At 36.6% G+C, this 10,690-nt stretch overlaps 1 protein-coding gene across 2 annotated transcripts; it reads right to left on the bottom strand.

Moving 5' to 3' along the window:
• Positions 1–2,417: 2,417 nt before the first annotated feature.
• On the bottom strand, positions 2,418–10,627 carry LOC147872902 (uncharacterized). Of its 2 annotated transcripts, none has more exons than XM_087354543.1 (4): positions 10,002–10,627; positions 9,047–9,169; positions 8,725–8,883; positions 2,418–5,877 (listed from the first exon to the last, which is right to left on the bottom strand). In XM_087354543.1, exons 1-4 carry the CDS (start codon positions 10,050–10,052, stop codon positions 4,411–4,413), a joined length of 1,800 nt encoding a protein of 599 aa, XP_087210669.1. In that variant the 5' UTR covers positions 10,053–10,627; the 3' UTR covers positions 2,418–4,410. The 2 variants fall into 2 exon arrangements, with proteins under 2 accessions (XP_087210669.1, XP_087210670.1); XM_087354544.1 differs by lacking the exon at positions 2,418–5,877 and adding an exon at positions 5,885–8,304 and having other exon boundaries at positions 10,002–10,626.
• Between the last annotated feature and the right edge of the window lie 63 nt (positions 10,628–10,690).

Genomic DNA, 10,690 nt, shown 5'->3' with positions numbered 1-10,690 from the left:
TTTTGCAAAATTGGGCATTGGTCATAAAATATGTATACTTTTTTCTACAACTTCTGTTCAAAATGCATTTCACTCATGTGAATAACAGGAAGTTATGCTCGAGATGCGTGATGGACTTCAATGAAAGCATCCCTCGTCGTACAATTTTAACAGTTCTTGGGGTGTGTTGACAAAGTTTAGTAAAACTCCCAAATACCAAATTTAATAAAAAGCTATTGAGCAATTCTTAGGTCGTTACATGCTGGAACATGTATGGAGAGACATGGGAGAGCTAACAGCCATATGTATGTCACTTTCTGTTGAGAATGCACCAAAGACTGTTTAAAAAGCGTGAAGATTATGCAATGAAATGCAGTATGTAAAATTTCATGTGACAATTAGCTATAACATAAATAATACAGAAATTAAACATTCTTTTGTGCCCTGCAAAGTATCATGATAATGATGACACAAAGCTTGCATAATGAGCTTCATAATTTTGCTCTTCACCAAATATTATAAGGATGATGAAGAATGAGATGGGCAAGGCATATAGCAAGCACAGAGATAGTAGGATATTATTAAATTAGACTTATTTGAATTCACTTGGCTCAGCACCGACCAGTAGCTGGCTCTTCAAAACATGGTAACAAGCCTTTTGTGTCTATAAAATGCCAGTAATTTGATTACTTGTGCAACTGTAAACGATAAGGACTGGGTTCCAGACAGTTAGCTTCATGACAAATCACTTAAGGTTATGTTTGACAACTTTTGAGGAATTTGAAGCTCATAAAAATGCAACTATTTAATAAATTCAGAACACATACGACTGCCACAACTAAATGGTTAGCACTACTACATATTCAGGAGATCTTGGGTTAAAATCTTGGCTCAGACACTGAATAGCCTGTGTTGTGGTTTACTTCAGTCCCTTCAGGCAAATGTTAGGACAGTACATTAAACTAGGTCATGACGTCCTTCCATAACCCCTTCAGTTCATTAATTATCCTAAAATTTGATGCTTTTTGGTCTCAGCTATTGACAGTGCCAAACAAAACATAAGCAAATAGATAAAAAAATGTATCTGTGGTCTCTCGACAGAAACATTATAAGTTCTTACCAGATCTTTTTTGTACTTTACCAGTATATCCGGGTATAGGGCCCAAACTTATTCTTCTTCCAGCAGATGATAACAGCAACCAAGATTGCACAAGCAGCTGAACTCCTCCTTACTGGTAAATATCCGACAACAGTCAGCAGCGAGGTCTCCGCAGGTATGAAAGTCCAGCAAGGGCCATGTGGGTGAAAGTGTTCTTTAACTAAGTTGCAGAGGTTTCTCTGTTGTGGTACAAATGCTGTCACCTGTTTGTTTAAAGTCTTGCTTTGTGACTGGGGTTTAGAAGTGGTACAACTTTCAGCACTGTTACATCCACCGCCCTCCAACATCTTCGTACTATTCTGAGACTTCCCGCGTTTCCCCCTCCGTGGTTGAGAATTACCTTGCAAACAGAAGTTTTGGACTGAGTTCAACTGTCTCAGGTACAGAAGAGTGACGGGCTCTTTTGAAAACGGTGCTCAACGTTCGGGGTTCCATAAAGATCGTGGAATATGCAGATCATATGAACTACCATCAGGTTCTCAAGAAGCTATACTCAACAGAAAAAGTCTCTGCAGGAGCTGACTAAACTGAAAGACAGTTTGTGAGTCATGGCTTTCAGTTTCCAGTCACACGCTGAGAACCTGCTACCCGAAATGAGAATTAACTGCGACTTTCCTCAGACTTAGTAATTCTGCTCCGTACAGGTGGAGGTTCCAGAAACAGGCCACACTGAGGTTTCCCGTGGCAAATGCCGTAACTGTAAGCCGAATTTAATTAAGCCACGACCACTTCCTTCCACACCATATCCACTTCATTACTCACTCACCAACACGTCGTTCGACACTCATCAAACGAGCCACTAGAAGCAGTATAGTTAAATAAATAGCACACACAAAGGACCGTGAAATAAACAAAAGAATGGCCTTAAGCGTATCCTGAGAGGTCTGTAGTAAACGTGCACGTGAATCCGTAGGTTTCCTGCTTGGAATTCAAATTTCGCTGGTTTACAGTCCAGCACCCACCACGGCCTTTTCCAATGTCGCAATGCCTTCAAATTGCCACTGCTCTAGTAGAAGAAACAAAAACGAGCCGTAAAAAGAAGGCTCATAACGATGTTCACCAATGGACCACATCCTGAGTCAGATGAATCCACACTCAAACCTCCCACCTTGCTTCATTAAGATCCATCTACATCTAGATCTTCAAAGTGGTCTCTTCCTTTCAGGTTTCCTAACAAACTTTGTTGTAACAGCATAAACCAAATACAAAAAGAACAAATGAACAGGTCCTACTTTCCAGCATGGAATACTTTTAGAACAGGTTCTTTGTGATTCTGAACTGGTCTTAGCATTCTTTTAATGAAAGTGCAACTGCGTTACTGTAGATGTTACATCACTCCTACAAAGATACTAACACAGCAAATATCGCACACAATGTCTTTTCAACTTCCTTAATTACCTATTTTCTCCTGCCAACAACAGCAAACGACGTCATATTTCAGGTTCTCAGAGTAGCAAGTATCAGACGACCATCTTCATGAATGTCACGTCATGTAGTCTGGAAAGAGGCTACAAGAATTTCACATTTGTTTGCTGCCTCTATCTTCAGGGCAGAGGCAGCAATCATCGACAAACTTCTACCAGACCACACGGCATAATATGTTTAACAAAAAATAATGTTTGTGTTCAGCTGTCAGATAAATTGAGTTCCTCCATAGAGGACATGCACCCAAAATGACATACTTTAAATAAAAATCAGTTTAACACATTAACTCTAACCTCTGAATGTACAACTACCTGCTTTATGTACTCTCTGGAGTATGAAGAAATGTCTGTCTTCCTATGGGCATTCTTTAAAAATACATAAACAATACAAAATGAACAGGGTTATTTTAAGCCAAGGGTAAAATTACGCACTTACATTTTTCTCGTAAACTGTTAATACTATTGTGTTTAAGAAATAAAGATTACACAGCAAGTAATTATATCAAGATTAACACCATATTATGCACAGAGCAGCTTAACAGAAACAGAGGAATATAACTCAATAAAAGAAGCACTGTCCTATTAATAACAAAGTAAAAACCAGTGGCGGCTCGTGAGTCTGAGCAGTGCTAGTGCTGTGCAAAGCGGAAAAATCAGAATAGTTTTTCAACACACAACGATATAAATAAATGAAAAGTAAATTTACATCAGGAGAAAACTCGACGATCTTGTAACTATTTGTAAGTCCCAAAGAGGGTGGCCATGATATTTTATATCACTTTTTTCAGTCAAAGACAATTTAGAAAAAGTAATTTCCAGTAACTACGATACACTTCCTTTGCTCATTATCAGAACAAAAAATAGTCAGCGAAAAGAAGTATTGAACACTCATTAACAATAACCACGAAACAGATTATGTAAAAGAAACCAGTCTAAGACACGTGGTACGAGGCAAGCGTGTTTACTATAGGCCGGCTGCGGGGACTGCAGATCTGATTCGTGAACTGCCCCTCACTCTACCCCACACTGCGCTCACAACTTTAGGGGGTGCTGCAGCACTTATGGACAGGACTCCGCTGGTAAGAACACATTCAAGTGATCAAGTTCAAAGTGTAGTAAAAGTTAACACCTTCATAAAAATGTCTGAAAGCACTAACTTTAGCAGTGTCAAATAAACATATTGACTGACAAAGTTAATTACTCTGTGCTATTAATTCTGTGTACCAAGTTCAAACACAAACCTTGTACATCATTTAAACCAAAGTTGGCTGGGGGAGGAAGAAAAAATGGCAATTAATATTACTTAAGTCTTACTTCCACAGTCTTCATTGGAAATTCTTCTTAATAAATTTATCACAGATCTTAGGCTGTCAATGCTGACAAGTTTTACTGAAATTCTTAGATATGTTCATTTCTAACACTTTTTCATAGTACATTTCCTCTCTTGCAACACGTTACACCAATTCCAGAACATGTTCTTACGCGCACACAAATCAGTTATGAATAAGATGGCATTTGTTCAGAAACTCGAAGCAGAAATCACGTGATACGGACGCTGTGCATACAATTACGTCTCCACAGAGTACCCTGACAATGAAACGACGTATTACACGCATGATAGGAAAAACACCAATACATACATTAATGATTCAAGAGATCACTCTGTTTAGTGCACACACACAGAAACACGGACACTATCCATGTTACATCCTCTAATTTCTCTTCAGATGACTAAACGGACTGAATGATCTGTCACACACATCACAGGATATGATGTAAGAAAAGACGTTTCTTCAGACACCTCTTCGACGTGAATGATTTATTACAAACATCACACAAATATGGCCACTAACCACTGTGTATGACTTGATGTACTTTGAGACTACCCTTTTTAGTGAATGATTTATTACATACATCACACGTATATGGCCGCTTACCACTGTGTATGACTTGATGTACTTTGAGATTACCCTTGTGAGTGAATGATTTATTACATACATCACATGTATATGGCCGCTCACCACTGTGTATGTATTGATGGTCTTTGAGACTACCCTTGTGAGTGAATGATTTATTACATACATCACACGTATATGGCCGCTCACCACTGTGTATAACTTGATGTACTTTGAGATTACCCTTGTGAGTGAATGATTTATTACATACATCACATGTATATGGCCGCTCACCACTGTGTATGTATTGATGGTCTTTGATACTACCCTTGTGAGTGAATGATTTATTACATACATCACACGTATATGGCCGCTCACCACTGTGTATAACTTGATGTACTTTGAGATTAACCTTGTGAGTGAATGATTTATTACATACATCACATGTATATGGCCGCTCACCACTGTGTATGACTTGATGGTCTTTGAGACTAATCTTTTGAGTGAATGATTTTTTACACACATCACACGTATATGGCCGCTCACCACTGTGTATGACTCGATGTACTTCAAGATTACCCTTGTTAGTGAATGATTTATTACATACATCACACGTATATGACCGCTCACCACTGTGTATGACTTGATGTACTTTGAGATTACTCTTGTCGGTGAATGATTTATTACATACATCACATGTATATGGCCGCTCACCACTGTGTATGACTTGATGTTCTTTGAGACCACCCTTGTGAGTGAATGATTTATTACATACATCACACGTATATGGCCGCTCACCACTGTGTATGACTTGATGTACTTTGAGACTACTCTTCTGGGTGAATGATTTATTACATACATCACACAAATATGGACGTTCACCACTATGTATGCGCTGATGTAATTTCAGAGCTTTAGGAGCTCTAAATGATTTATTACACACATCACAGGTATATGGCCGCTCACAACTGTGTATGACTTGATGTACTTTGAGATTACCCTTCTGGGTGAATGATTTATTACATACATCACACAAATATGGACGTTCACCACTATGTATGCGCTGATGTATTTTCAGACTTCTAGGAGCTATAAATGATTTATTACACACATCACAGGTATATGGCCGCTCACAACTGTGTATGACTTGATGTACTTTGAGATTACCCTTCTGGGTGAATGATTTATTACATACATCACACAAATATGGACGTTCACCACTATGTATGCGCTGATGTATTTTCAGACTTCTAGGAGCTATAAATGATTTATTACACACATCACACAAATATGGCCAATCACCACTATGTATGCGTTGATGTGTCTTTAGAACACTTGGCGAACAGAATGTTTTACTGCATACATCACAGGAACTGGGTTGTCCCCCACCATCCTTAAGTTCATGTTCATTCTGAGGACTCTGCGGAAGACCAGAGAAAAGAATTATGATAAACTTAACGTAACGAAGGAGAATGAGTTTGAAAGCAACATGATAGGTTTTTCTACCAAATCCCATTCCCTGACCCAAATTTAGCGGAAGGTGTTCAAGAATATGAAGTCCACATAGCAATTTACAGTTAATTCATTGAGGTATGTGACATAACCTGGATCAACTGACCTTAATCTTCAGCCCTGCATGTAACATCATACTCAAACAATAAATCCCAAGTCACTCAGTTATCTTGGTTCTTACTCTGTACCAGGTTGAATCTGAATTCCATCGTAAACACATTTTTTTACACACTGGGATAGCTACATGTAAATTTGTTGGTTCAATCACGTGATGGCTACTTATAGCAAGAAATTAAATATTTTGGATCCCTTGAATTCAACCCACGGTCTTCAATCGCATTATGTGCTCTAACTTTGAATGGTAGGTCACTGTATTAAAAGGTACGCACCCAAACTTTGCAAATATATTACTCTAGATGCAGTGGGATAGGAAGATGTCAATTTGCTAGTTCATTCAGTTCCTTGAAACTTGTAATAGAAAGTTGGGTTTCTTGTCAGGCCTGAGATGTGATTCATATCAAGTGGACTCCTGAATGACAGCATGGTACTTATGAAGTTAAAATTTTTTCTCTCTTATGCATAGAATAGAAGAAAAGTCACTTATGCCAACTGTCCCCAGATTCTAATCCTAAATCACAACATACATACTCAAATAGTATTAAAAATATATTAAAATTGGCCGTCAATCACAATATAAGATGATTAAAATATCATTTTTCGTTCCGTATCGAGTACTCGATTTACATGTGGAACATTTACGACATGTTTCGGCTATATATAGCCGTCATCAGGTGTTATGTTATAAACTTTTTAACTGAATTATACTGGTTTTTAATGATTTTTAGTTTTCATATTTCTTATCTTGTTCTCATCCTTCTTATTGTATCTTCATCCGTTGTTATGTCACTTGTCACTAATATGATTGTATTTTGTAGTGATGCCAATGTTGTGTATATTGGACCAAGAAGTAATATCGTAGCAGTATTAGGAGAGATTGGAGGTATACTGTATCAGATCGTGGCTGGTTACCGACTGCGGTGCTAGTGTGTGAAAGGTGGTTTGTCCGGGTTGAGGTCAAGGTACTGAAGTGTTTTAAAGATAGGGTTGTTAAGTTCAATACCATTATCATTGAGGCATAAGTTTTGTTTATAATTTTGATATATGTAATATTTTTCTATTGTGTCCCTATGTCTTTTGTTTTTTACTATTTTCATTATGTCCATTGTTTCATCAATTGTGTTGTAAGCATGTCCTGTATTGAGAATGTGTTTAGAGTATGCAGAACTATCTTTATTGTGTTTTATGGCTGCTATGTGTTCTTTGTATCTGTGTGTGAAAGTGCGACCTGTTTGACCTATGTATATTAGAGGACAATCTTTGCATTTCAATTTATATATACCTGGTAATTGGTATTGGTTGTTTATGTTCATTATTGGTTTTTGTTTGAGGATGTTTTTTATTGTGTTTTTAGTTTTGTAGGCCGTTTTTATTTTATTTTCTTTAAATAATTTAGTTATGAATTTGGTTTCTTTACCTATGTATGTAAAAGTGGCCCATTTATTTTGTATGTTTTCGTTTTCGTTGGGTTTTGTTGTATTATTAATATATTTTTAATACTATTTAAATAAATCACAATATGACGCATCTACAATATCTTATACATACTCAAGTTCTTTGTATCCAGCCAGACTTGTTATTAGAGAACCTATAGCAAAATGATTGGGCTTTCTCAAACAGGCAAGAAAACATTAAATATCAGAGTCAAAGTATCAAGAAGTGGGGATATGTGCAGTCATGATTTCTTAATGCGAATATAAATTCAAAAAATTAACCTAAATAAATAACCCAGATTTTTAGAAATGATTCAACTGACAACATGTAGATTTCTCTATTTGTCACTAAGAATTCCAGCTTATTTTAATGCCTTAATATGTAATAAAAAACAAATAAAATTTACTGTTCAGACTAAGTGATGTACAGTCTACAGTAATAATGACTGTTCCAATAAACCTCTTACCAAACTTTATAGTTGAACTGCTAAGATGACCACTCCTTTAATAAAAACATAATTTTACCAATAGAATTAGCCCAGTTTGGATTCCATATTTTGGAGAAAAATAAATAGTAATTTCCAAATAGGAGTTAATATTATTTAACATTTCCACAATCAGTGAATTTTAACACACTGCAATATTTATCTTCATAAGACAGTGCCACTCTGTAGGTAAACATGTCTTTCTTCCACACCTCTTCTCAGTTCTTCCCATGTTCTTCCTTCGTTCTTTGTGTCTCTTCTTAAACCATAGAGCCCCTCTCTCCCCTACTGACTGTCACACTGCAGTTAGACAACTTTCAAAATTAACGACAAGATGAATGACACAAAAACAACAAAGTTGTTCAGAGTGTGGATTAAAATTTTATTCTTTCAGTGATATCACTTATGATGAGAAGAAGACAAATGGGAATATATAATACATCCATCCTAAATAAGATCTACTGTGAGTACAATCTCCTAATTCAGCATACCATATCCTTACTTCAGATGGATGGGTTAGAGCCTCAGTGTACTACGAAAACAAACACAGTGCTCTGATTCCATCTGTAGAATAATTAGCAGGATCTACAGATGTCCAAACATTGTATGTGATACAATTCATAACCTAGATACAATTTCAAAATTTAGTCGTCAGAAGGGACTTTCTTCATGTGAATGGACAGACACACACGAGGACAATTGACACTTTCATGGACCCACCTCCTGTTCATCCTTTATGACTGGAGATAGTATTGGCACATGATGTTCCTCAATTTTTATATCTGAGTCCTCCTCAGCTTTTACGCTGATGACCTGATTTCCATCATCACAAGTCTCACTGTCTGAATGAGGTTCAACTTTCACCAAATCCATACAGTTCTGTAAAACCACCATCCACATACAGGATTATTATGTTGCAGAAATGTTGTTTTTATAAAACAGTTATCATAAAAGAGAAGCACATGCATGCATGTATGGATACATTTGTACATACACACAGACAGATAAAAACCATAAATAATTTGTTTAAAAGAAGGCTTACCTTCCTTTCATCCTTTATTATGGGAAAAGTTGTTGGTGTGTAAACATCATTTCCTAAGCCAACGGAATCTCCTTCACTCAGATCATCAACATCATTTTCCACCTTGATTTCATCCATTTTCTGCTGTAAAATTAAGAGTTAAACATAATTCCTTGAAATGATATCCATTAAATGCAGGAATAAACTGGATGAGAATCTACAATACCATATTCTGAAATAGATAATAGATAAGTGCGGCAAGAAAATTCATTAACCTTGTGTTGATGAAACAAGAAATTTACTGGGTTCTTACTGTAGTGATGCCTCTTACACAATCATGTCACATTCAATCCCCATAGATACATACACACTATATTTCATACATGAAGGCTAATTCCACACTGTTAACAGAGTAGAGGTCATGCTCATGGTAGCCAAAACATAATGAACACAAGACGGGAATCTTTTTCAACCACATTATAGCATAATGACTCGAGACCTTTCCATAACTAATAGTGATCTTTGTTTGTATACACTCAAACATTCATCGAGGTCCCATTCAGAGTTGGAAATATTTCTTCAGCTCTGCGCAATATAAGCACTCGGGTTTGCAATTGTGTGCAGAATATTTTTAAGGTATGAAACTTGTTCATCACACATCATGGTTAGTGGGTAAGGTTAAAAGTGGCTTGTAAGAATTCAGCTTCAAAAAAATAACACCTGTATGTATCTTGGAATATCTGTCCTTGTCCTGGAAGGAAACTGCTGATTTTAGGTAGTATTAAATATATCAGAAAGGGATACCAAAGTTAAGAAAGCATATTATGAAAGTTACTATAATAATATAACAGACTAATTCAGATTTTTGTATGCTATAATTAATACATTCAAAGGCCTTAACACAAACACAAGAAATTTCAATAACATCACTCCTGTTACAGAATTCTTGTAATGTTTCATGATTAAATATTCTTACCATCTCTATTAATAATGATAATAATAACGTAATGATGGCTCTCTGTGCCATTTACTTTTGCAATACAACAGCCTTTGATTACATTTCATTGAACCTTCATAGACCTGAACTTGTTTAACATGAAATAACACTATAAAACACAATACTATTTCACATCACTTATCACCTCTGAAACGACGATCAATTTCTACCTGGCTATGCAACGCTATACCTCAAATAAATCTTAGCTTCCCTCAATTCCTTGAACGGGTTCCCACAGGAACAAAGAAAGACAAAACCGTGTTTTATTGATTCAATCTCAATAGCGTTCCCACAGTTAATAGATGTCGCGCTGTATATCACCAAGCTTCGCTGACCGTGGTACGAGTAAAATTTTTTTCTGCCTCACCGCTAACGTTGACATAGGATCAAAAATATTCCCGAAAGTGATCCGAGATATCGGCTATGTCCGACTAACATCACTCCTGATAGAGGATTTTGGCTGTTAGTAACACTGAGCCTATTATCATTAAAAACTGGACAACGCAAAATTTTGCGCTCAGACATGTTCTGACTGGCTACGCATTGTTTCCATCACAATGTGTAACAGTCGAATCATATCACCTCCCAAACGAAAACTGCTCTTGTAAACTAAATACCACATGTTCCATCTCGAAAAGGCAACTGCATTGTTTGCCGAAATGTTGGTT

The sequence above is a fragment of the Zootermopsis nevadensis genome, unplaced genomic scaffold, assembly GCF_977971745.1.
Source record: "Zootermopsis nevadensis isolate Lab colony 2312 unplaced genomic scaffold, Znev_1.0 Znev_ptg000023l, whole genome shotgun sequence".
NCBI lineage: Eukaryota > Metazoa > Arthropoda > Insecta > Blattodea > Termopsidae > Zootermopsis > Zootermopsis nevadensis.
This window is presented reverse-complemented; position numbering and strand designations above follow the sequence as displayed.